The sequence below is a fragment of the Pteropus medius genome, unplaced genomic scaffold, assembly GCF_902729225.1.
Source record: "Pteropus medius unplaced genomic scaffold, Ma_sr-lr_union100, whole genome shotgun sequence".
Taxonomy (NCBI): domain Eukaryota; kingdom Metazoa; phylum Chordata; class Mammalia; order Chiroptera; family Pteropodidae; genus Pteropus; species Pteropus medius.
Genome location: NW_024349801.1, coordinates 5,670,833 through 5,696,165, shown reverse-complemented (window position 1 = coordinate 5,696,165; position 25,333 = coordinate 5,670,833). Strand labels below are relative to the sequence as shown.

General features: G+C 48.2%; 1 protein-coding gene across 1 annotated transcript in view; it reads left to right on the top strand.

The window, feature by feature from the left end:
* Window positions 1-24,637, top strand: part of ATP2C2 (ATPase secretory pathway Ca2+ transporting 2) — a 67,191-nt gene extending 42,554 nt beyond the window's left edge. Inside the window, exons 11-27 of the mRNA XM_039888761.1 lie at window positions 3,076-3,142; window positions 7,405-7,529; window positions 7,678-7,775; window positions 8,656-8,757; window positions 9,850-9,939; window positions 11,993-12,094; window positions 13,847-14,003; window positions 15,344-15,514; window positions 16,311-16,408; window positions 16,508-16,558; window positions 17,591-17,757; window positions 19,038-19,106; window positions 19,201-19,317; window positions 20,720-20,867; window positions 22,261-22,359; window positions 22,513-22,654; window positions 24,038-24,637. Coding sequence (XP_039744695.1) covers window positions 3,076-3,142; window positions 7,405-7,529; window positions 7,678-7,775; window positions 8,656-8,757; window positions 9,850-9,939; window positions 11,993-12,094; window positions 13,847-14,003; window positions 15,344-15,514; window positions 16,311-16,408; window positions 16,508-16,558; window positions 17,591-17,757; window positions 19,038-19,106; window positions 19,201-19,317; window positions 20,720-20,867; window positions 22,261-22,359; window positions 22,513-22,654; window positions 24,038-24,156 — 1,922 coding nt within the window. The 3' untranslated portion in view covers window positions 24,157-24,637. The remainder of the gene's footprint in view (window positions 1-3,075; window positions 3,143-7,404; window positions 7,530-7,677; window positions 7,776-8,655; window positions 8,758-9,849; window positions 9,940-11,992; window positions 12,095-13,846; window positions 14,004-15,343; window positions 15,515-16,310; window positions 16,409-16,507; window positions 16,559-17,590; window positions 17,758-19,037; window positions 19,107-19,200; window positions 19,318-20,719; window positions 20,868-22,260; window positions 22,360-22,512; window positions 22,655-24,037) is intronic.
* The last annotated feature ends 696 nt before the right edge of the window (window positions 24,638-25,333 follow it).

Sequence of the window (25,333 nt, the reverse complement as noted above, 5' to 3'; positions counted from 1 at the left end):
CCAGCTCTGGATTTGATTCTGTGTCCTTCATTTCTAGCCTCAGGACCAGCCTGGCCCATAGTAGATTCTAAGCATTTGTTGAGTTACTAGGTTAATAAAGTAGCAAACTAAAACCACTACCCAAAGCATAAGCAGTGACAAGAGGAAATACTAGTGAGTCTGGCTAAAACTGTGGAGCCAGAGAAAGTTCTCGGTAGAAACCACTGTCCCTCCTAACAGCAGTGTTGTGCCTTTGGCCACCCAGATGCATGAATTCATTAAGTGAGTGTTTTGTGACACACTATGCCCTGTGATAGGTTCTGAGGCCACCAAGATGAGTAAGACACAGCTTCTGCCCTCTGAAAGGCCTCAGACAAATAGGGGAGAGACACCCGAAAAAATATGTCATGTGAAAAAAAGCAGTTAATCTTGTGTGGGCGAGTTGAGAAGGCTCCAAGGAAGAGGTGATGCCAAACTGGGTCTTGCAGGATGCGTTTGCCAAGTGAAAAAATTGGGGATTGGGCATTTCAGGAAGAAGAAAGGGTTAGTTCAAAGGCATAGAAGGTATCTCCCACTCCTTTACAGCTTGTAGGAGGTGATAAATTTAGCAAACTGGTTGAGGATGCGTGCTGGAGTCAGGGCTCTCAATTCTGTTGTGCTGAGGACAGACCTCGCTTTCTCCTCCCTGGCCTCCCTTTCCCAACATTCTAATGTCTAGTCTCCTTTCCAAATTTCAGCTTTGGATTTATGGCTCAGAGTTTGCTGAATCACTAGATTTTCTGTTTTTAAGTAGCTCTATGCCCTCTTCTCTCCTCTGTACCCTACTTTGTCCTAGAGTAGTGATGGAAAATGAGTTTTATCTTAACCTGTCAAGTCTGATCACAGCTAGTGGGGCCTGTGCTGTGAGAGGATTTTGAGGCCATGCTTAGGCATGGTGGCACAAAGGACTGTGATGGATTAGTGGTGTCTGTCATGAACACAGGATGGGAAAGTGGCTGTGAATCACCATTCATTTGCCATCCTTGGAAGTGCATTTTGATCAGGCGTCAGGACAGACTAGAATGCCCAGAGGCCTTTAATGAATTCTAAAGCAGGGATTAGAATCTGACTCCCAGGCCAAATTGGGTTCACTACCTATTTTTGTATGGCCCACAAGCAAAGAATTTTTACATTTTTAAATGACTGGGGGAAAAAAAAAAGAATAGTATTTCATAACATGGTAAGTATATAAAAGTCAAGTTTCAATTCAAACGCACGTTTCAGTGTTCATAAATAACGTTTAACTGGAACACAGCCACGCCCATTCGCATATTATCTATGGCTGTATTCACGCTAAGGTGGCCAAGTTGAGTTTACCATCCAGCCTGTTATAAACAAAGTTTACCATCTGGCCTGTTATAAACAAAGTTTTCCGACATGTCCTCTGACGATTGGGGTGACCAGAAGGAGACTGTAATGAGTATTGCTATTCCTACCCCAGTTGCCCCAAGAACAATCAAGTAGATATGCTTTAAGGCACTGTCAAATAGATAGTGTGAACAGCCCTTTCCACAAGGTGAAATTTGTTTATAAAAAAAGATAAGTTCCAAGTCAGGAGTCCTACAAGGTCATTACCTTGTATAAGCCATTATTCCTCAGTTAAATTAGAACTTAGTTAAATTCGTGTGTTCATGGCCAGGCCACAATATCACTCAGACCTCTTACTTTATAATAAATATTTCAAGGACTGTTTTAAAAGAGTGGGAGTTTTCCAACTGGGTTCCATGGATCCATAAGGACCTGAGTGGAAGATGCAGGGAAGCTGTGGTGTGCTGATAAAAGTTTAACAATGACTTTCCAGGAACAAGTTGCGTTTGCCAATATCTGTGGTATAAATACTCTCAGCATTGTCAATTTCAAGTTACCAATGTGAAATTACCAAACTTGGGTTTTAGAGATGTGCACAAATCTACTTGTGTGAGCTCTTATGAGCAAGTTGCAGCCTTCTGCAGCAAGGTCTGGGGGACGTGGCAGGGTGAGGGTGAGTCTTAGTTGTTGGGGCTCCAGACTCACCACCCCACCCCTAATTTCTAACAGAATTTCCTCCCTTAAATCTTTTGCATCTGGATTCATTTGGGTTCCCACTAAGATTTCATTTGACTACTGAGTGATGTAGCTAATTATAGTGTGGGAAAAAAAAAACCCTAATGAGTCAGAGCTTGTGACACACTGTCCCCTCCCGCAACACTACTACTCAGCGTATAACTTGCCCTGGCTCCTTGTTCTTGAGAAAGAAAGCTGACAATCTTTAGCAAATCCTCCAAGGTGTGTCAAAAACAACTCCACTCACCTTCCCACTTCCCATAACAATGGCAACAGCAGTTAATAACTGGGCATTTTCTGTGGACCAGGAGCCATGCTATGCACGTGGGTGTCACATCTTAAATCCTGAAACGACTCCTTAAGGAAGGCATGGTCATTATGTCTACTTTACAGCAGAGCAAACCGAGTCCACTTTTCCCCATTGCCAGAACATCTTGTGAACTTTCACGGGTTCCAGAGTGGCTTGTGCCACTTCTCTGCCTTGAGGGTCCACTTCTGACCTTTTCCATGTGCCCCGAGCCTAGCACAGTGCCTGGTGTTTAGCAAACACTGGGTAAATGATTGACGAAGGAAAAGGAATGGAAAAGGGAATGTATTTAATCATGAGCACGGCGAGATAAAATATTTAAGAAACAGTGGCCCATCTGTCCATCATGGGAGCAGCTGTCATCTGCCACATCAGACACCTCGGGGGGAGTCCTGGAGACACAGCACATGGGAACTTTTGGAATAATCTGAAAATGTTTACAGACAGCTGAAAACAAACTGGTTGTTTCTTTCTTTACTTGATCTGGCTTGATGCTTGCCTGAAAAAGTAAAACCATTCTTTTTTGTAGGTATGAAGGTATCTTCCTTTAAAAAGAATGGTTATAAGCCCTTGAGGTTATTAATCATTGCCCTGTGTTTATATTCCTGTAGGCTCTTTAAGGAAATTATTTTGAAATGCCTTCATGCCTTCCAGTGTGGGAGAATGTATGTGTGTGTGCACAAACTTGTTTCTGGTCTCTTCCCCAGGCGTAATCATGCTCACTGGCTGGCTTCAAGGGAAGCACCTTCTCAGCATGTTCACGATTGGGGTCAGGTAAGGCTGCTGTGCTTTCCCCCAACTCATCAGGGCAGCAACACAAGGCGGGGAGATTGGGGAGCAGGAATGGTGTGGGAAAGATGCATCCTCCTCACCCCAAAGCCGCAGTCTCCCAACAGCACATCGTCTGACAGGTGGGAGTGCCCAGAGAAAGCTTGCAGAGCAAATGAAAGCATACGATTTGGAGTTCCTGTTCCCATCACTCTTTTACTCGTGGGTTTGGATCTTTCTGACTTAGAGTATGGATTCCAGAGTCAGTCTGCTTAGGGTTAAATTCTGGTTACCACTCGCTAGCTCTGTGACCTTTCTGTGCCTCAGTTTTCTCCTCCGTAAAATGGGAATGATGACATAGCCCCTCCTGGGATTATGGTGAGGATGAGATGAGTTAGCATGTTCTTGATCATGCTGACTCATCCTGCCTACAACAGTATGGAGCACACAGTGCATGTTCCTATTATTCCTTTGGAGCTCAGTCTAGGTCCTTGTTTTATGAAGGAGGCTGTAGGAGAGGACAAAGGACATGTCACCAAGGCCACATAGCTGATGGTAGGACCGTTATCCGTCAATTAGCAGTAATATAGAATTCAAATGCAGGTCTTTAACAACTCCCAATGCCCTGTTTGTTTGTTTCCACTCTAGAACAAGTTTTAGCAGTTTGTTCTTCAGTATTATGATTCCTTCTACTTCATCTGCAACCATCTTTTTTTTTTTTTTAAATTTATTTATTTTCATTAGTCTCAAATACCCTGTTTTTTTTAATCGCATTTCACCATATGCATTAATTGAGGGGCAGGCCAGCAAACTCAGCATGCAGAAAGGTGTGTGTCCTGTTACAAAAGTGGTTCAGGAACTGTTTTTTGAATGAATAGAAATTGGGAAAGTCTTTTTGGTTTTAGACACTTTGCCTTTCTGTGTACTTGACAGAAGTTAATGCCAAAATCCTGGGAGCATGAAAAAAATACTTAAGAGAAAAAAGGGGAGTCGGTTTAAATAATACCGTGCAGTGACAATACATAAGACACACATGTGACAAAAATCACAAAAGAAAAATACAAATGACAGACATTCAGTAAACTCCCCACTGAGACTAATTCCAAGCCAAAAAAATAAAGTCCACCTCCTCCCTTTAAAATGAAACAAAATCTTTAAAAGATAATTCTCAGTATGAAAAGAAAAGCTGCATTAACACTTAATTATCTTTAGGTTTTCACTTTAAATAGTCTAAAAATAAGTGGATTAATACCAGGGTTTGAGCTTTCCCCTCCCCACAAACTCTTTGGAACTATGAAAATAAGACCATTGCTGGATTTCATGCCAGGCTCATCATTGCATTCTGCTAGTGGCCATGAGAAGGGGCTTGCTAAGCTCTAGACAACGGAGCCCAAGGTGTTCTGAATGTTCGAAGTAATGATCTCATGTGGATTGAGATTTCTTGACTTCGTATCCTAAGCTAGGTGCCGTGAGAGGTATAAAAAAAAATAAAAACCATGTTCACAGAGCTTTCAATGGCCATTTACCCTTCTGTGTTAGTATTGTAATACAGACCACGTGATCTAATTGTATTATTTTCACTGAATTCCTTCTCATGTGCAGTACACCGTGTTAGAGATCAAGGTGTGGGCAAGGCAGCGCTCTCTCCAAAGGCTCTGGGGGAGAATCTGTTCTAGGCCTCTAATCCTAGCTTCCGGTGTTGCCAGCAATCCTTGGTGTTTCTTGACTTGTAAACACATCACTCAAATCCACCTCTGTCATCACATGTCCTGTTTTACGCATGTCTATTTCTGTATTCATCTCTGTGTCTCTTCTCCTCTTCTTGTAAGGATACCAGTCAGCACGAACCGCAGCTTGTTACAGATGAGAGGGAGGAGGAGGCAGCGGGGAGGGGCAGCTGGCTGCGCTGTGGAATGCGGAGTTTGAGGCAGGGCAGGGCGTCCTGGGGAGTGGACCACTGCCGAGCAGGGGTCTCAGACTTTAGCCTGAGAACGCCCAGATCCCTGTGAGAGCTCGTGCGACACAGGTTGCTGGTGACCAGACGCAGTGGTTCTGGGTGGGGCCCGAGATGGTGTATTCCTAACAAGCTCCCGGGGGTGCTGATGCTGCCGGCTCAGGAAGCCGGTTCTGAGCCGTGAGACTTCGACTAGAAACTGGCCTAGTCGTGGTGCCGGCAAGAGGCAGGATCGGAGAAAAAGGGTGAACCCCTGAAAAGGGTGCTCAGGTGACTAAGCCTTCAGAGGCAGGGACGGTGGCAGAGAGACAGAGAAGCCTGAGTGCTCAGATGCCATAATGCTTAAGAACTTCCCCGAAATAATAATGTTTCATTCCCATCTTATAAACCATGGGAAGTCCCATTAGTTCCAGGTAAATTAAAAAGGCTCCCATGTCCATTTCCACCCCACCTCCTCAAGGTTATTCCTAATTTCTTGTCTAATGTTTCCTTTTGTCTCATCTCCCACTTGATCCTTGGTAAACTTGCGACTGAGAAGAATGTAGTTTTCAGTTTTTAGCAGAATTAGTCCCTCAGAACCACCGAATTAGAACATAGAAGTGGCAGGAACGCCAGTGAGGAAGAGATTCTCCAAAATAAATAAGAATTATTCTTTAAACACTTTATCCTAATTTTCAAGCCTTGAGTAATACAAGATGATCCAAGGTATACTTGCTTTTCCTGGTCTAGTCTAATCTTTATTAGTTTGTGGATTCGTTTTTTATTATGAAAGTTCCGGGTACATGCCAAAACGCCCTTTCCACACCACATGGGAAATTCCCCCTCACAACCCTTCGCAAATGTTTGCTTAGCTGGTCTTGTCAGCCTGTGCCATAAAACCAAGGAAGCCTTCTTGCCATCACCATAGAAACTGGGCACAGTCCCTTGACGAAATTCAGTAATCGTGGCTTATATAACTAACCATCCCTGAATGCTCCATTGTCTGGGCGAAAGGCCATCATTCATGCACTGCATTTCTTTGATTCTTACATGCACATCCTTTTTTACACTGTAACTTCTTTGAAGTCAGACTTCTTATAAGTGACCTGATAACGTACCATTGGTTAATTGGCAGTATTTTTTTCTTTCTTAGTGGTACACAAGATAATGGTGCCCCTCACAAGCAGCAGTGTCTTAGATTGGATGAAATTCAATTGAATGGACATCCTCAGCCAGGCTTTCTGGTTATTAATCAACCCATGTGGAACACTCACTATGCGCTGGGCCAGCACAGGTCTAGACACCTGCCATAGGTTCACTCATTCAGCAAATATTGACTGAGTGCCTGCAGAACTCTGCTGGATGTTCTAGTGCAGAGAGTGAACCATCGTGGGGTTTGGCATGGTGATGCTCACTGTGCAGCCCTGCACAAAAACACCCTCTCATGAGCTCCTCCCAGCCGCCTGTCCCCCCTCACCCCAACCCAGCAGCCCGAGGTTAGCGGAAAGTCATAAACCAGCCCTCAGCCAGGCCTGCTCAGGAATGTGGAATGGGGGAGCAGTCAGCCCCAATGTTCTGGAGCCAAATTGAGGCAGAAAGAGTCCCTTCTTACCAGCCTATCACATATTGACATACCGTCCACAGGAAAGGGATATGTGTGCTCAATCCCAGCTCTGGTTCCTGAAAAAGAGAAGCTCATTGGTTCAGCTTGAATCACATGTTCTCCTTTAATCCAGTCAACTGTGGCTATGGGAGAGCGAAGTCACACAGCACAGGGAGAGTTGGAGGAATAATAAAGAAGCGAGCGGATACCCTAAAACAGATCTGCTACAATAGGCAAAGGCATAGCTGTGTCACTTTGCTTCCATTTTAATTTCCTCGTCTGGCTTTCTTACCAGAAGTGTCTAAACCATTAGACCAATGAAAAGTGTAATTCAAGGGAGGACCCTTTGAACCAAAAAATTTTACTTCATACTTTATTGCCTGATTCTGGAAATTTCTTTCCTAGGGCCCAGAGATGTTTCTCTCTAATAAATGAGAGCAATTTAAATGCAAATACACTTAAAGAGGCAAAGCAACTGCCAGACTAATTCACACTAAAGTGTGGATGTCTGAGAGATCAGGTCCCTTCCCAAGAGTAGGGTTTTGCAAGGGGAGAGCTCAGAGCAATGGATGTTGAAGAAGGAGGCATGTGTATCATGGAATGGGGAGCAGAAAATAAAACAGGGACTTTGGGGACAAAGCTTCACCAGATAAAAGTGTTGCCAGTCCCAGTTGGAATTCAAATCATTCTTAAGTGCATATTAAAGGTGACCTATGTGGCCTTTTGATCCAGCCTGGCTGTGGCCGCCATTCCAGAGGGTCTGCCCATCGTTGTCATGGTTACGCTGGTCCTGGGAGTACTGCGGATGGCCAAGAAGCAGGTCATTGTGAAGAAGTTACCAATTGTGGAGACTTTAGGTGAGGGATTCCAATTGGTTGAATTCTTATACATTGGATTGAATGGATGCTTTGATGCCATGTTAAGTCAACGTGGGTAGGTCATAAGCCTGCGAGTTGGTGGTGACGACTGCTTTTTCCTATAAACTCTGATGTTTTCTCGTGCCAGGTTGCTGCAATGTCATCTGTTCTGATAAGACAGGGACTCTGACTGCCAATGAAATGACTGTCACTCAACTTGTAACGTCTGATGGGTTCCATGCCGAGGTGAGTCCCGTGTGAATTCACAAGGTTTAAGACAAAAAAAGTGCCCTCCAGACCCTTTTCTTCCTAGAGAGATATAGTGTTTTCTAGAAAACAATAAGGAGAAAACAAATGTGCAAATTTGTTATATTGTACAAATTCCTTGTTACCATTAGCTGCTAGGAACGTGACTGATTTAAGGTAGCCATCTTTATTTTTTATTATCTTTTAATAATCACATTATAAAATTTAAAAACTAGAGAATATTCCCCATACCCTCACCATGATTAGTCCATCTATGGTCTTGAGTGTCTCTCCTGTGCATGTGGCAAGGTCGTAAGCTCCCTGAATGTGTGACTTTGTATCTTGCTGCTTTTTTTCACAAAACACTCCACACCAAAGGGTCAGCAATGAAGCCCATGGGCCAGTGCCTGTTTTTGTACATAAAGTTTTGTTGTCACGCTGCCACCCCCTTTTGTTTCTGTGTTGTCGATGGCTCCTTTCAAGCCACAACGGCAAAGCTGAATTGCCGTGACAGAGATTGCATGGGCTGCAAAGGCTAAAATATTTGCTCTCTGGCTCTATAAGAATAAGTTTGCCTACCTCTGTTCTAGAACGTAAGCCCTCTTCTGTGCTGTTACTTAGCTTTCTTAATCATGATTTTTACTGGCTGCAGAATATCCCATTGACCCAAATTATTGCAATTTACTGACACATGGCACTTGGTGAGGTATTCTGATCCATACGCAGTCCTGCAGGGAACATCTTCATGCTTGAAGCCTTGTATGTGGCTAGAATTTTGTCCTTGGGATGGATCCCCAGAAAAGAGATTATAGATTAACTGGGGACGAGGGGTGTATTTTTGACACTTGATGACATCCTTTCTGTCCCTTTTGCCCTACAGGTCAGCGGCGTTGGGTATAACGGCCAAGGAAAAGTGTGTCTTTTACCATCAAAGGAAGTCATTAAGGAGTTTTCCAACATCTCAGTGGGGAAACTAGTGGAGGTAAGTGCCAAAAAGCAACACAGGAGAAATAGGCATTAAAAACAGAGCTGATGAGAATTCTCTTGGAGAAATAGCTGTTGGACTAACTGGTTCTTGATGGCTAACAGGCCACACCCCAGGGGTCGGGTTGTCACAATGGCCCTAAAACAGATGGCAACATCAGACGGAAGAAAACTAGAACCCTTTGTACTCCCCTGCCTACCAGGAAGGCTTTAGAGCCGCCGCCCAGGGAAGGTGCTCAATGAATGCTGGACAATAAGGACAATAAGCATGTGATAAGTGTTGCTTATTGTTATTGCCGAGACTTGTATTAGGTGTACTCATCCCCCCACAGAAGCCCATTTGTCCTCCCCACGTAGCAGTGCCCTCTGTGAGGTCTGAACACAGCCGTCTTCCTGTGTGACATTTAGCGAGCACCCACTCTGCCCAGGTCCCACCTCCAGGGGGCCACTTAATTATCGCAGCCACCCTGTGGGGCCTGTCCTCTCATCTCAGTGGTGCAGATTAAGAAATGGGCTCAGAGAGGTGACATGAGGGCCCAAGATCGCCCAGCCAGTGAGGGAGGGAAGCTGGGACTGACCCCATGTTCTTTTTTGTGTGTTTGTTTCTACGTTTATTTTTATAATTACTATTTTAAATTGAAATATAATTCATATACCACAGAATTCGCCCTTTTAAAGTATACAGTTCGGTGGTTTTTAGTATATTCACAAAGCTGCACAGCCAGTGTCTGATTCCAGGACACTGTCACTTGGAACAGAAACCCCATGCCCATTAATGGTCACTCGCCCTCAGCCACACTCGTCACCACCAGTCTCCGTGACCTCCCCCTGTATTTCCTTATGATGGTTTTAGGACAATCACCATTCAGCAGAGTCAGTAAATATTCACTGTGTTTGTTTTGAAGAGCAGGGACTCTGATGTATTTTGAAGAGTAAATCCTGTTCCTTACCCCCAGCCCAGCTCCAAAACTGGGTCAAGTCTTCAGTGTCTGGCTTTTTCATGTGCCTGAGTGCGCCTAGGACCCCGAGGGGTACTAGCTCCAAATATTAACTGAAGACATTCGGAAACCCACCTCCCCATCCCTTTCAGGCAGGCTGCGTCGCCAACAATGCCATCATTAGAAAAAATACTGTGATGGGACAGCCCACAGAAGGTGCCTTGATCGCCCTGGCAATGAAGGTAGGAAAGTTTTTATTTCCTTTTAATACATTTAACTGATTCCAGGGCTCAGTGGTTAGACCCTGAGCCCCATGACTGGGCAGAAATGTTCCCCAATCTGTGCCCAGTGCCCCACACAGAGCGGCTGCTCACAAGTGTTGAAGGGGTGGGGTGGTGGTTTACAGGTACGGCTCTCTGCTTCGGGGGGACAAATAACAGAAGAGGTCTGAGCAGATCCTTCCATTGAGGGAAGAGCCCACTCGTGGGTACTTGTCCTACAGGAGCTGACCCTCTCCCCGCTTCCCAGCCACTTTGCTCCCTCTTACCACCTCCTGTGCTATGACCCTTCCCCTGCCCTTCCTACCTCAGACGTTGTTGTCAAGGTCACTGCAGTTTCCACCACCGTAGATGCTTCTGCTCACCCAGGCACTCGGGGCTGCACACATCGCACTGTCCTGCATCCATGTGTTCGCCTGTCCCTCCCCCTACACGAGACTCTAGCCCTCTTAGCTCTGCCTCCCACCCATGGCACGGCCCAGAATAGTGCTGAGTGCGAGATGAGTGGGGAGAAGGGTGACCCTTTCAGTACGTTCCTGGAAACGTAAACCGGGCACTTTAAACCATTATGCCATATTTTCCTTCCACTAACATAAAAAATTCTCTCCAGAGCGACAGTAATACCAAAAGGAATTTATTGCCCCCTTAAAAATAGTGCAGGCCAGCCCCACTCAGCAACTCCTACTGCCCACCAGGGAGGGGACAGCTGGCCTGGCTGTCACAGCAGGAGTGAAATCGTGCTCCCACTGCTCACCACCCACGCAGAGGGCAGAGGTTCCAGAACCCACTCTCCTTCGTGTGTGAGGGTTTTGCTCTTTTGTGCGTCTAAACTCTCGGGGGCCTGGTGGGGATTTTAGATTACACCTTTTAGAATAAAACAAATAACAGCCGGCACGTATTAAGTGCTTCTCAGGTGACAGGTGTGGCACTGAGCCCTTCATGTTTTTTATCTTTTATCCTTGAACTTTTCTTCCTCCATCACACCCTGCACTCATTTCCTAGGGTTGCCAAGATAAAATACCGTAAACTACATGCTTAAAACAACAGAAATTTATTCTCGCACAGTGTGGAGGCCAGAAGTCCAAACTGGAGGTGTCGGCGGGGCCGTGGCCCCTCTCCCGTCTGCTGGCCGCTGCCAGTAATCCTAGGTGTTCCTGGTGTGCAGACACGTCACTCTGATCTCTGCCTCCGTCTTCATGTGGTGTCCTCCCTGTATGTTCGTCTCACGTAGCATTGTCCTCCTCGTACGAGGACACCAGTCATGTTGGGTCAGGCCTGCCCTAATGACCTCATCTTGCCATGATGCTAGCTCCAAAGACCCTACTTCTCAATAAGATCCCATTCACAGGTGCTGGGGGGTTAGGGCTTCAACACATCTTTGGATGGTTACAGTGCAACCCATAATACTCTCCTAATGAGCCTTTTTAGACTGTTTTCCCCTAATCCCCCCTCCCAAGAAATTTTAATATCCCAGAGATATCATATATCTGTTCTCGTACTGTATGCATATCTGTGCTCTTTATAGAAAAGGAGTCTTTTTGCCCCCTGAAGACCTATTTTCTTGGGGGGCAATGGGATGCACAGGTTAGGACTGGTTTACAACTGGGGCAACTGAGGCTCAGCTGTCCAGTAACTGGCCTGAAAGCCATCAAAGAGCAAACGAATGTCAGGCCTGGCAAGGACCCCAGGCTGTGACAGCAGGTGGCCCTGCTCACCTGGGGTTCCTTTGGGGGAAATTGCTACATCTTCAAGTCCTTTTGGCAGAAACTCCACAGGCTTCAGTTTCCAAGCAGATTTCAGCTAGAAGCTGTTGAAAAGACCATCTGGTTCTGCCACTGGGACAAGAGAAAAGAGACATGTGTTCCTGGCTGGGACATTCGAAAGCAAGTGGCCTTTCTCCATGAGCGAAATGCTTGGATTTCTCATCTGACTGAGATTGTTTGAATAATGAATAATTTCAATGGACCGAGGTTGATTTAGGATGGCTCACTGAGAGCATGCCATTTTATTATCCTAGATGGACTTAAGTGATATTAAAGATTCCTACATGAGAAGAAAAGAGATTCCATTTAGTTCGGAGCAGAAGTGGATGGCAGTAAAATGCAGCCCCAAGAATGAGGTGAGTTGGCCTCTCTGTTCCTTTCTAACCCTCCCCTCCCCCAAAGCAAAATGCAGACATCGAGAAGAGCTTCAAGTTTCTAGCTACTTCTGAGAGTCCAAATACGTAAAAATACAGTCGATAGCAATTAAACCTTTGACTATCTTGGGTCTTCTGAGATTTTCATCTGAATCCCTGGTTCTCAAAGTGGGGTCCCTGGTCCAGCACATAAGCATTACCTGGGAAGTCGTTAGAAATGTGAGTTCTCGGGCTCCACCCTAGAACTTCCGAATCAGAAATTCCAGGGTGGGACCCAGTAATCTGTGTTTGCTGGGGATTCTGATGCATGCTCACGTGTGAGACTCACTGACCTATAATATTAATTACTACTCGAGCAACTGCATGCTCTAACTGATAAAATTGACTCCCGTTGCTAATTTGAGGGTCCGTCCTTCGCACCCCCGTGCTAAGTTCTTAACTATCACAGTGGAGGAACAATCCTTCATTCCTGAAGGGTGGTCCACCACAAATGGTGTGAATGGTGAGCTCACATGGACACACACATACATGCATCGACACACGCATGTGTGCACATGTTATAAGTGACTAGAGGAATATATACCAAACTATTAATGTCTATCCCTGGGTAGGGACTCAGCTGACATCTTTTTTTCTGTTTTTCTTTGTAAATTCTCTATAGATTTTCACATTTTCTACAATTGAAAAAAAAATTTTTAAGAATTTTTTCTTGCCTTCCACCTTTTCTCCAACTTTACCCTTATCGCCCATTCTTTCTGGAATCTGTCACTTCTTGTCTGTGCTAAGATGTTTCATCTCATTCTGGGTGGTGGGCAGCTCAGCTGAGCTTGTCAGTTCTTTGCCATGAGTGGATGGGCATAGAAATTCTAGGTGCTTAAAAGAGGTTGTAGATTTTTTTAAAATGTTTTAATACCTTCTAATCTTTCTCCCCCCAAAGGCAATGTTAATACATTCTCATCAAAAAAAAAAATTATAGGAATGTGACTTAAAAAAAAGAGGTTCTTTATAATCCTGCCCCTCTTCTCTCCTTCCATACCCCTCACCCAGGGTCACTCCCCTTAACAGTCTGGGATAGCGTGTTCCGGATTCTACTTGTGTGCATAGCGACACATAGGATGGTGGTCGCAAAACAGGGTCATGCTATATATAGCATTTGTAATTTGTTTTTTTCCCCTGAATGATGTCTTATGCATCCATGTCAGTTCATACAAGCTCATTCACTGCCTGCTGTGCGGGCAGGCGTTGTGCTCATACTGGGGACATAGTGTGACCCACACTGGCAGCACCTGCCAGTGAGTCTAGGGGGAGACAGAGCCTAATGAATGTACAGGAAAATAGTCAGCTACTCATTTGGGCCACTCTTATGTGCCAAGTGCAAGGGCGAGCAAAATAGAAATGGTGCCCGCCTTCGGCAACAGACTAAACTGAAGCTTAACGCTGACTGAGATATAATTAATTAATGAAACATATGGGATGCTCAAAGTGACATTAACAAGGTGACTTAATGTAGAGTAGAGGGTGATGTAAGTAGACGATTGGCCTCACTCCTTCATGGGCCAGGTAGTGTGCCATCGTGTAGATTTCCTGTAACTTATCTTATCTGTCCTGCATTTGGTGAATGATGACAGTCCATTATAAATAACCCCGCCATGAACATCTCTGTGTGGGTGAGGTGACAGTCACCAAGAGCTGAAGCATCCAGTGATAGATGTTTTTCCTTCTGTCTTTTTCAAGGAGCGGGAAGACATTTACTTCATGAAGGGGGCTTTTGAAGAAGTGATTCGTTACTGTACCATGTACAACAATGGGGGCATCCCCCTGCCCCTGACCCCCCAACAGCGATCCTTCTGCCAGCAGGAGGAAAAGAAGATGGGGTTGCTTGGCCTGAGGGGTCAGTACCTATTGCCCCAGACTTGAGCTTTAAATTTGCCCTTAACACTGACTTTTCAAGCGCATTAATGCCAGGTCCTTAGTAGTCAGGTGACTGGTCAGAATGGCAGTCAGGCAGTGTGCTCATGAAGTAAAGCAAGTGTGGAATTTAATGATGAGATGAAAGATAGGATGCCCCCACTCCATCCCAAACACCAAATGACATCCATTAATCCGGATGCGGCTCACGTGTGAGAAGAGGTAGAGCCCTCCCTCCTCAGTTTTTTAAGACAGGTGAATGGTATGTACCAGAAGTATTGATTTTCCTGATTGGTCTTCTTGCTCATCGCTTACTGTCAAAAAAAAAAACCCAGCACTCCTTTAAATCAAGGCAGACATTTCATTCCGTGGCCATTTCTAATTTTCTGCACAGGGTCAACGCCTTCCCTGAGGGGTGGAACGTTAAAAACCACATTTCCCATAGTGTCATTTGTCAGCCTCTCCATTTTCAGAGAAAGTGTTTAAATACACTCCAGAACTCTTGCATTCCCTCCGGGGAAAATGATAAGCACTGGGCTTGCCATATTGGTTTCAATTGCCTTGGATTTCCCCTTCACGGAATAGAACTTAGACATTGCTAGCAGCTCACCGTACAAGGTGAGGCCATCGTAGCTTACCGGGACAGAGCTTAGCTTAGCAGAGTGGGGAGGGCAGTGCCTGTGTCAAGGGTACATGGCACCTGCAGCACTGGCACAATGTTATGACTGAGAATGAGGAAAGCATAGCTGGAGGCTTCTGGGCCTCAGCCCCGCTCCAGAATCAGTAGGGTGGCAAGGTAAGGTCAGTTCGCATGCCACGCCCTCTCAGAGCACTCATCCCCAGGAGCTGGGCCTGGCTTCTGTGCCACCGAAACGGAGTCAAGGCCATGCCAAGCCAACAGAGTCCTCTCACCCGTGTCGCCCTCCTGCACGTTTTTCTTAACCTTTGGTAGCTGCTATCCCCAGTCTATTGGAGATGACAAGATGGGAGCTGAGCAAGTTAAAGACAGGAAATGTCAGAACTGTCCCATCGTAGGCCATCTCACAGACTTTCCTGTGGCTGTTCTTGGAGGGGTGGGTGTTATACCACCAATGGACAGAGGTCTTATTTTCTTCCAGGAGATTTGTCTCTAGCATCTCTCTCTATTTGGGGTGATAAGACCCGTTGCCTGCACAGGCCTGATGACCATGGCAAAGACCTTTGCCTTCCCTCCATAGTTCAGGAACTCAGTGCCCAGGATCTGGGACATGGTTTTGGGGCTGGGGCTGATAAGGGATAAAATCGGTCCCCTTGGCCCCCAGTGACGCTTCTGTCTCCCTTCAGTGCTGGCCCTGGCTTCTGGGCCTGAGCTGGGGAAGCTAACATTTCTGGGTCTCGTCGGAATCATCGACCCTCCAAGGGCTGGTGTGAAGGAAGCGGTGCAGGTTCTCTCTGAGTCCGGCGTGTCTGTGAAAATGATAACGGGAGATGCCCTGGAGACGGCCTTGGCGATAGGTAACAGGAAGGGGAGTGGCGGGTGAGGAAGAAAGCATCTGTCATCCTTTACGATGGGATAGCTACCACTGGTTAATCCTCGATGAGCCCCGTCAGGAGCCCTCTCATCTACCTTCTCAATGCTTAGGACAGATTCTAAGATTTGTGGACCAGAGCTCCACTTTTGAAGGTTTTTCTCTCTAAAATGTTTGCAGATTCTCCAGAAGGGGGAAAGACCTCATTGTATAACGAGAACCTACTATATGCCATTTCATCGTTGGTCTCACTTCATCTTCACAGGCAGCATCAATTCCAGTGTATAGTTCCAGCCTGGTTTCTGCCACCAGCTGTGTACCCTTGGCAAGTCATTGAACCACTCTGACCCTCAGGCTCTTCATCAGCAGAGGGCTAGCAACCCTGTGCCCACTATTCTTATTACCGCCGTGAGGGTTGTCACACCTTGGTTTTCTTGCTCTTCTGTCTTGAGGCAGCCTGGCACTGTAGAATCAGACAGAACCCCATCAGGTCCAGTATCACCACTTACCAGCTCCATGACCTTGGAGAAGTCACTTCGCTCTCTGTTTCCTGATCTTTAGAGATATGAAGGCATTTGTCGTAGGTTAATTCCTGTGGATGGAATTAGATCATGTAACATAGTAGGTGCTCAGCAAACGGTAGCTGTCATGGTTTTTTCCTTGTTATTCTCTGTGGCCAAGGCAGGGACCGATGTCAAGTAGATGGAGTGAGGGGTGGGGACAGGGTCCCCAGTCGCAGGCCTCGGAGCAAGCCCTCAGAACAGATTCTCCACACCACGCAGGAAGGAACATCGGCCTGTGCAACAGGAAGCTGCATGCCATGTCCGGGGAAGAGGTGGAAAGTATGGAGCAGAACAAGCTGGCTGAGCACGTCGGGAAGGTGGAGTCCTCCCAGGGGCTCGCCGGGGCTGCGGGGAGGCGATGTGCCTCCAGCTTCGCAGTTCACTGACTCTCCACTCTTTCGTGCCTCTGTATGCAGGTGTCTGTCTTCTTCAGGACCAGTCCGAAGCACAAACTGAAAATCATAAAGGTAAGCTGTGTGAGGAGACAGATTCTGCCTCACTTGTCCCTCAGGTGCAGTCCAGGGTGGTGGTAGTGGCTCTGCTCTACAGGGTGGCCCAGGGCCCACGCTGGCTGGAGCCTCAACTATCCCCCAGCTGTGGCTTTCTTTTCTAGGTCCAAGGCAGCTATGTCATCAGTAGTTGCCTTTCCCAGCCTCAGGGGAGGGGAGAACTGGGCGCCCTTTGCCACGTGCACCAAAATCAGGGAGCAGGAATTGGGTGGTGCAAAGGGAAACATAAAGAGGCGAGCCTCTGTTACTTGAGTGCTTTTGGACTCATTCTTGTTAACTCCAGGCCTTAGTTTTCTTGTCTGTATAGGGGGGGATGAGATGAATGACATCAGCTAATTGACAACGTTGGCAAGATTAAAGGAAGCCAGGCCCGTGAAACTCTTGGCACAGTGCTTTACACACAGCAGGTGCCAAATAGAGTTGTGCATCAAAAAACAAAAGTGGTGGAATGAGAATCCTGCGAATGTGTTTGGTTTCCCACACGTGTATACTTTGAAAATTTATTCTTTAACTCTATCGGTAGTGTATTTTTTTTTTTTATGTTATTTTGGGGGCGGGGGTTCATTCTACAGAGTAAATCTCTATGCGAGTTATTCTTTGAAGGAAATATTACTACTACTGGGCACCGGATGGTTTCAGGGGATGAGTTGATCATTATGTAACAATAACACATCTGAGCCTTTACTATTGCTGGGCACTGGCACACTCATGGTTTTAGTTTGGGCCTCACCGCAGCCCTGAGGAAGGACTGTTGCTCCCATGTTGCAGATGGAGAAACTGAGGTTGAGAGTTTCAAGGCTTGCCCAGTTTCCACAGCTAGTGCAGGCGGAGCTGGGATTCAGACTCAGGCCGACTGACTCCAGTGCTCTCCAGAGAGTGGTCTCTGCTGTTGGCCATGCAGTGCGAGAGGCAGAGTATCAAGAAGGAAGGAAGGATCTAGAAGGGAAGGGCCTCAGGCTTCCCACCTCCACTCACCTCCTCTTTCCAAAGGCTTTGCAGGAATCGGGGGTGATTGTGGCCATGACAGGGGATGGGGTGAATGACGCGGTCGCCCTGAAGTCAGCAGACATTGGGATCGCCATGGGACAGACAGGGACAGACGTCAGCAAAGAGGCCGCCAACATGATCCTGGTGGACGATAACTTCTCCACCATCATGTAAGTTTCTCTTTAGGGGTTTTACTCATTCATAGCAAAAATGCCTAGGGTAACCAGCTGCCCCGGGATCTGCTGTGCCGGAGATACCTGAGGTGTCCTCAGGCCCGAACACCACTGAAAGCGGGGGCATGGGCGCCACCCTGGGGTTAGTGGCAGGCAGCACCCAAGAGAATGTGACAGACACGTGCCACAGGACCCTAATTTGTGCACTGATGGAAAAGCCTGGGTGAGATGTGCATGAAGAGGCACGTGCTGGTGTGAGCTGCAGTGCCATGTATAAAGAAATCCTAGATCCCCCTGGATGCCAACAGCAAGAGACGGGAATACTGCATGGCCATTAAAAATTGTGTTTTGAAGAACGTCTTAACGACACAGTTTGAGTCCACTGCTGTGTCTGCGCTGGCATGCACGTTCACGCACCGAGAAGAGACTGCCCAGAAATGCCCGATCACTAACGCCGATGTGAGCTCTGGGCTCTGGGGTCGCCATAAACTGTTTTCTCATTTCACTTTTCTTTATTTTTCTCTTAATAAACTTACCTTCCCTCTAGATCTAATTTCAAGTAGCTACAATTAAGACTTTACTCAGAAATAAGTTGCAATAATTAGGGGTAGGAGAAAAACTTAATCTTAAGCCTGATATCAGAAATCCGAACAAATATTGATTATCGGCTTTACAAAAGGAGTCTTTTCTTTACAAATGGATTCACCATAGGATTTCTTAAAACACTTCATCTTAGTTTTTAAAAAAATGCAACTAATATCTAGCTCTGTGGTTTCAGTTCTTTGGCAAAAATTTAGTAAAAGAGAGATTACATGGTTTTCTACTGTATTAGTGACTCAAGGACTTTCACAAAGAGCCTCTGAAAATACAATAGATAATATTTTCAACCTCGGTTCTCTCCCTTCTTGCTGTGGCCCTGGATCGAATTGCCAGATTTAATTGGATTTGCTGTGCCTCTTGTCGCTGGTGAATCACCAAGGTGCACTGGGCACTTCAGGAGTCCTGGGTGAGGGTTGGGGCCCCTGGGTAATTTACAGTCTTCAGACAGAAGGGCCTCCATGGCTCAGGGACCTGTCCCCAGTGGCTGAGGGCACCTCTTAGAACATCAGCCTCCTCTACTGGAGTGTCCCATGAATACCAGAAAGGGGAAAGGAGCAGGGGGCGTCCAAGCATGGTGTCACCCAGAGGCTGACGCCATCACTTCATTTAGCAGCTGGCGGAGCCGGCTGAACCTGCCAGGCCCTCTTTGTGAATAAATGCTTTCTTCTCTCTTGTAGGAATGCAGTGGAGGAAGGCAAGGGGATTTTTCACAACATCAAAAACTTTGTCCGATTTCAGCTGAGCACGTAAGTCAAGGCCAGGGTCTCTCACTATTGTCAAGGGCTGCATCTGGCAAGCAGCTATTGTCGGTGCCCTCTGTCTGCCACTTGTTCCCTGCAGGAGCATCTCAGCTTTGAGCCTCATCACTCTGTCCACCATGTGCAACCTGCCCAACCCCCTCAACGCCATGCAGATCCTGTGGATCAACATCATCATGGATGGGCCGCCAGCACAGAGGTGGGGCACTGGGCTGGCTGGCGGCACCGCGCCATTTCTGCCAGGCTCCCCTGACTGCAGCCCTGCTCTGTGGACTCTGGGGCTCCAGAGCCGGGCAAACACAATCACTGGTTGTAAGAAGTTCCAGAAAACTTAAGTGGGGTGCACTGCGGGGAAAGACAGTGAGTGGAATGCACTGGGCACAGGGGGAAGTGCCCCGGCAGGCAGGGTGGGTTATGATGGAACTTTCCATCCTCACTGCCTGGAGTGCTCTCCCAGGGCTCGCTGCAGGGCCCAGTCCCTCTGCTCATTCAGGTCACTGCCTTTGCGGAGTCCTCCCTGATTACTCTAACTGCAGCCTCCACTCTTAGCCACCTTACCCTGCTTTAGTTTTCTCTGCAAGGGAAAATATATATTTCCTTGTTTATCTGATTATAACCCACCTCCCTATAGAATGTCAGCTTCGCGGAGGCGAGGTTTTTGCTTTGTTCCCCGCATTATCACCAGTTCCTACAATGGTGCTTGGCATATAGTAAGTGCTCAGTAACTTATTGGCCGAATGAACGAGAAGGGAGTCAGGCTAGCTGAGTGATGCAGGAGAAGGAATGAGCTTTGGAGTCAGAAGACCAAAGAAAGCAAGGCACCCCACTACCTGAGCCCATAGTAGGTGTTGTTTCAGATGTAGCTGGTTTATGGCTACTATTGATTTGATCATTGCCAGTGACAGCTGCTTCATTGTCCCCTCCCATGCCCTCAGTAAAGGCTCCCTCTCCCACACACTCCCCCTGAGAACAGAGCTGGGACCTCAGCCATATCCATACGGAGTAGGGCCTCACTCAGCCTGCTCTTTCCTTGGTACCCCCACACCACCTACACTGTCTAGCCCCAATTCTGTCTGAGCTGGCTGAAGGCAGGTGTCCCTCAGTGGAGGATCCCGTTTCTCCTGGCCAGCTGGGACAAGGCCAGGCCCGACTTTGCGGAGCATCCCTGTGTGATGGAAATTGAGCATGAGGATGACTGGGCATGGTTCCCAGACTGAGGTGTGGTTGGTGGGGTGTGGGATGGTCCAGGTGGTGGTCGGCAGGCATGAGGGTGAAGGAGGTATGTATGCCTGCCTTAGAGGTTCCGGCTCTGGGGGCTCCTCAGAAGGAGCTGAGGGGCTGGGCAGTTAGGGAGGGGTCAGAGGATGGGAAGGACTGGCTTCCAGTGAGGACCGGGGCGGGATCCCCATGAGATTGGAAACACTCTCAGCTCACGTGGGATAACATGGAGGCTTTGGCCACCGCCCCATCCTGGCTGTGCCTTCAGTGGTGACTTGAGCATATCTGAGTCAGGTGTCCTCCTTTGTAAAACCACTGCACGCCTTTCCAAAACTACAGTTTTCGGTGGTTTATTTCAAAGTGTCCTGTTTTGTTCCGAGCAGCTTGGGGGTAGAGCCAGTGGACAAAGACACCCTCAGGCAGCCGCCAAGGAACGTCAAGGACACGATCCTCAGCAGAGCCCTCATCCTAAAGATCCTTCTGTCGGCTTCTGTCATCATCAGCGGGACCCTCTTCATCTTCTGGAAAGAGGTGAGTTCTCACCGGCTCATTCAATGCCTGGGTGGCGGCTGATGCAGGGCTGGAGTGTGTGCAAAGCAAGGTGGACGGTCCCTGCTGTGTGGGCGTGACAAAAGCCGGCATACAGGGCAGCACTGGGGAAGGAAGGTGGGGGTGACTAGGAGCTGACTTTGCAGAGGAGGGAAGAGGCAGAGGGATGTGAGGCCTAAGGGGGCAGAGAAAAGAATTCAGACATTTTTCTAAACAGGACACATGTCTCTACTTTCTGTTGTCACCAGGAAGCAATTTGAAATCTACTAAAAGAAACTCCTGTCTTGTTCCCTGGAGGTGACTGTTGGCAGGGTCTCATTAGGGGTCATCTTTTCGCGGCCCATAGGTTCAGGGGGCCCGTGTCTAGAGACATCCGCTGATCTAGATGAATAGGCAGGTGACCTGTCCAGACCTTTAACCCCAATCACCCATGTGTGGGAAGCGGAATGGGACATCAGCCAACCACACCACCATTCTGCCCCAAGAAGAGCGGCTTTGCCTCTCCCTCCCTAGCCCACCACCAAATCCTGCCCTGCCCCGGGGTGGTGGCAGAGGCCCTGCCTTTGTCCAGCCCGTGTGCTCAGCTGGTGGAGGGACAGACACAGACCTTCCTATTTTAACAGTCATCCTCAGCATGGGGTCCCCGTAGCAGCATCAGCACCCTCCGGGCTGAGAAATGCAGAATTTTAGGCCCTACCCAGGACCCCTCCCCGAATCAGACTGTTTTAACAGTCTCCCCCAGGGGAGTCTGTGTGAACCTCTGGTCCAGCAGATGAGCTCAGGTAGGAGTGGTGACTGCCACCTTTCATCAGGCAGAGGGATGTTCCAGGAGCGTACCCAGAACCTTCTCGCCTTGGGCTGCAGCCCCGCCCCCACAATGTCAGCCAGAACGAAATGGTTCCCACAGGAGTGCCCGAGCCAGGGAGGGGTCTGTGGCTTCATTCATTCAGCCTCACAGGCCCTAGTTCTTCATGGGTTTGGTATCCTTCTGCCTTCCTTGTAGGAAGAAACATTCTGCCAAGTGGATGTCGCTGTACAGGTGTCGCCTCCTGGGAGGCAATGTCACCTGCTGGAGGGAGGGATGTTCCATTTAGGTGTGCAAGGTTCCTGTACCCGACAGCAGCAATTCCAGAGGAAGGGCTAATGGTTCCTCCCAAGAGAGGGGCTGGGTCCTGGGGGTTGGGGGGCGTGGCAGTCAGGAGACATACTTCTGGGTTATACCAATTGACTCAAAACTGAAGGGAAGTTTTGATCAATTCCTAGTATAGCTAAAATACTGTGGCCTGGACACCGAGGCCTGCTCCAGCCCTGGGCTCTCAGTGGAAGACAAGTTTATGGCAGAGGGCTGTATCTCCTCCTGTATGCTATGTTCCAGATCCCCGAAGACAAGGCGAGCACCCCACGCACCACAACGATGACCTTCACCTGTTTTGTGTTCTTTGACCTCTTCAACGCCCTGACCTGCCGCTCTCAGGTGAGACCTGCTGTCCTCCGGCCCTCGGCTTCCTTCTCTGTAGAACCGAATTGTGTTCTCAGTGAGAAACTGGGGTCCCTGCCCGAGTCGCTCAAGGGCTCCGGACATGGGCAACCTTGTCTGAGACGGCAGTCATGTGCCTTTCTCCCACAGACCAAGTTGATATTCGAGATCGGCTTCCTCCGGAACCACATGTTCCTCTACTCAGTGCTCGGGTCAATCCTAGGGCAGCTGGCTGTGATTTACGTCCCACCTCTGCAGAAGGTCTTCCAGACAGAGAACCTGGGAGCGCTCGGTGAGTAGGGGACCCAAGATGGGATCACCATGACACCAGAGCTATCACACGCCTGGAACTGGGGCTGCTAAGTCCCAACCTGGGGCCATTCTATCCCCAAAGGATGCCTGGTACCTGCACTGGGTAGGGGCCATGTCATGGGGGTGTGGAGAACCCAGGGAACTGCAGAGGAAAGGTTCCTCTGGCAGAAGGACCACCCAGGGCAGAAGGGGTGAGCTACTCCCCACCCCTCCGGCAAAAAGGCTCTGAGCACAAACAGGTAAAGTGACAGTCTGGCTCAGCCAGGAACGTGCTGTGTGCCCCAGCTGAGTGAGTGAGTTTTCCATGAGCAATAGGAGATGTTAACAGGGCCCAGTGTGACTTGGACACCTGCTTACCTGAAGACAGGGAGTTGGCCATCTAGTAGTTCTTGCTGAAAGGGACATGATTTAATGACCAGCTCTCTAGGGGCCAAGCACACACTCCCCCTGTCCCCCCGCCGCCCTCCTGGGCAGAACCCTTGGGACTAGGCTTCCCACAGACTCTCATTCTTCTTTTGGAAGCTGCCCAGGGTGGCTTGGCTTCCTTTGCCTGAAGCTGTGATGACGGTGACCAGAAATAGGAGGGTTGGGTCCTGAGCAGGAAGAAGTCTCCTGGAGAGCAACAGTGACCACAGTGACTTGGAGGGAGCAGGGGCAAGCACCCCTTCTCCTCCCTTCCTCTGGCCCAAGCTTTCCACTGGCCACCCCTACCCCAGGGCAGGCAGGCTGGTGAGGCAGCCCCCAGGCGGAGCATCGGGTCTGAGGCCTTGGAGACAAGTGCACCAAAAACCTTCAGGCATCCTGTGAATGCCCTGTGGGCACTAACCAAAGAACCCCAAAATGTTTTAATGGAATGTGTCCAACCATTGGGAATTAAGCCAGCTTACCAAATCTGAAGGAGACACTGTGACTGCAGTTGGGCACCATGTGTCACAAATTGTTGGAAACAGGAGACATGGTTCCAATTAATCAGATATAGCAGGGTTGTGAAGGTGAGAGACTTGAGGAATTAACCCACTAGAACAGTCAGGGTGGGCTGGACTGGGGCATCTGCCCTAAGGAGGGATGGGGGGCCAGCATCCATAACAGCTGACCTTGGTAATGTGCCCGAGCCACCTAGAAAGGCTGTTGGTCCTTGTGGAGGTGGCTCAGGGAGATCTCCACGCCCTCGGGAATGCAGAGGGCTGGTCCCAGCCCCCTCACCTGTCTATAACTCAGGATAAGGCAGCCTAGGAAGCAGAATTCCACAGCAAAGGTTCCTGAGAGCCACGGCCGCCACCACGCTGGCACTGCCCTGATTCTGGGGGGCTGGTGATCCAGGGGGTACAACCTCTGCTCTCTGACCCCTTTTCTCTTTTCACAGATTTGTTGTTTTTAACCGGATTGGCCTCATCTGTATTCATTTTGTCAGAGCTCCTCAAACTATGTGAGAGATTCTGCTCCAGAGCCAAGAAAGCCCAGATTCACCACGAGGATGTATAATGGCCCCAACCGTGTAAAACCCCTAAATAATCTATATTTTTATGTGACTGGGACCCTCCCCCAGCCCCTCATCAGAGGGGGTTTTTAGGCCTCTGTAGCACTGTCACTCACTGCCACTTCTTCCTTGAGAAGCCAGCAGGAAGCTGGGGCCCAGGCTCACGTCCATGCCTCTCTCTCTTGCCAGGCTCTGGGACAGACTGTGAGGAACCTGTACAGAAACACCTCGCTATTTATTAAATCGCAATGATTTTTATTAACCACGTCTGCCTGTGTATTTGTGCCATAGCTCAATGCTATGCAGCCCACTTATGAAGGATGCATGGGTACCTAGGGGGATGGGCTCCTGGCCATTTCTCTGCCCAGTGTTGGCCCTTTCGATGTTCCACACAATGGGGGTTTGGGTGTGTTTGTTAAGTGCTGTGCCAGGGGCCTGATTATTATTTTGATGGATTTAGTGTTTGTTTCTACAAGTGGCCAGGTTAGAAACCATACACCAGGTAAGGAAACCCACAGCCTTGTGCTGACTGGCCTAAACAAAGGCCCTAGCTTTTAAGATGAGCATTAAGGGGTCTTTCCCTCCGGAACCAGGAACATTTCCCACCTGCCTGAGAATGAGCCTTATTTCCCACTGCCCCCAGGACTGTTCTTAAAACATATCTGCCCTTCCACGTGAAATGTGGTAGAACAGAGAGGTCTCTTATTCCTGTCTGCAGCCAGGCAAAAACCACCAGAGAACCATCTTTCATGAAATGAGGCTCCAACTCAAACCCCTCAGTTATTAGCCAGGGTTTTCTAGAGAAACTGAACCAATAGGATGGAGAGAGATTTAAGGAATCGGCTCACGTGCTAGTTGGGGTTGGGAAATCCAACATCATCTCTAGGGCAGGCCAGCTGGTTGGAGGCTCAGGAAGGAGTTGATATTGCAGCTCAAGTCTGAGGCAGCCCTCAGATCCGGAGGCAGAATTCCTTTCTTCTCAGGGGATCTCTGTCTTTTCTCTTAAGCCTTCAACTGATTGGATGAAGCCCACTCCCATTAGGAAGGTAACCTGCTTTATTCAAAGTCTACTGATTTAAGGTTAATGCCATCTAAAAAATACCTAAGGGACATCTAGACTGGAGTTTGACCGAACAACTGGGCACCATGGCCTAGCCCAAGTTGACACATGAAAGTAACCAT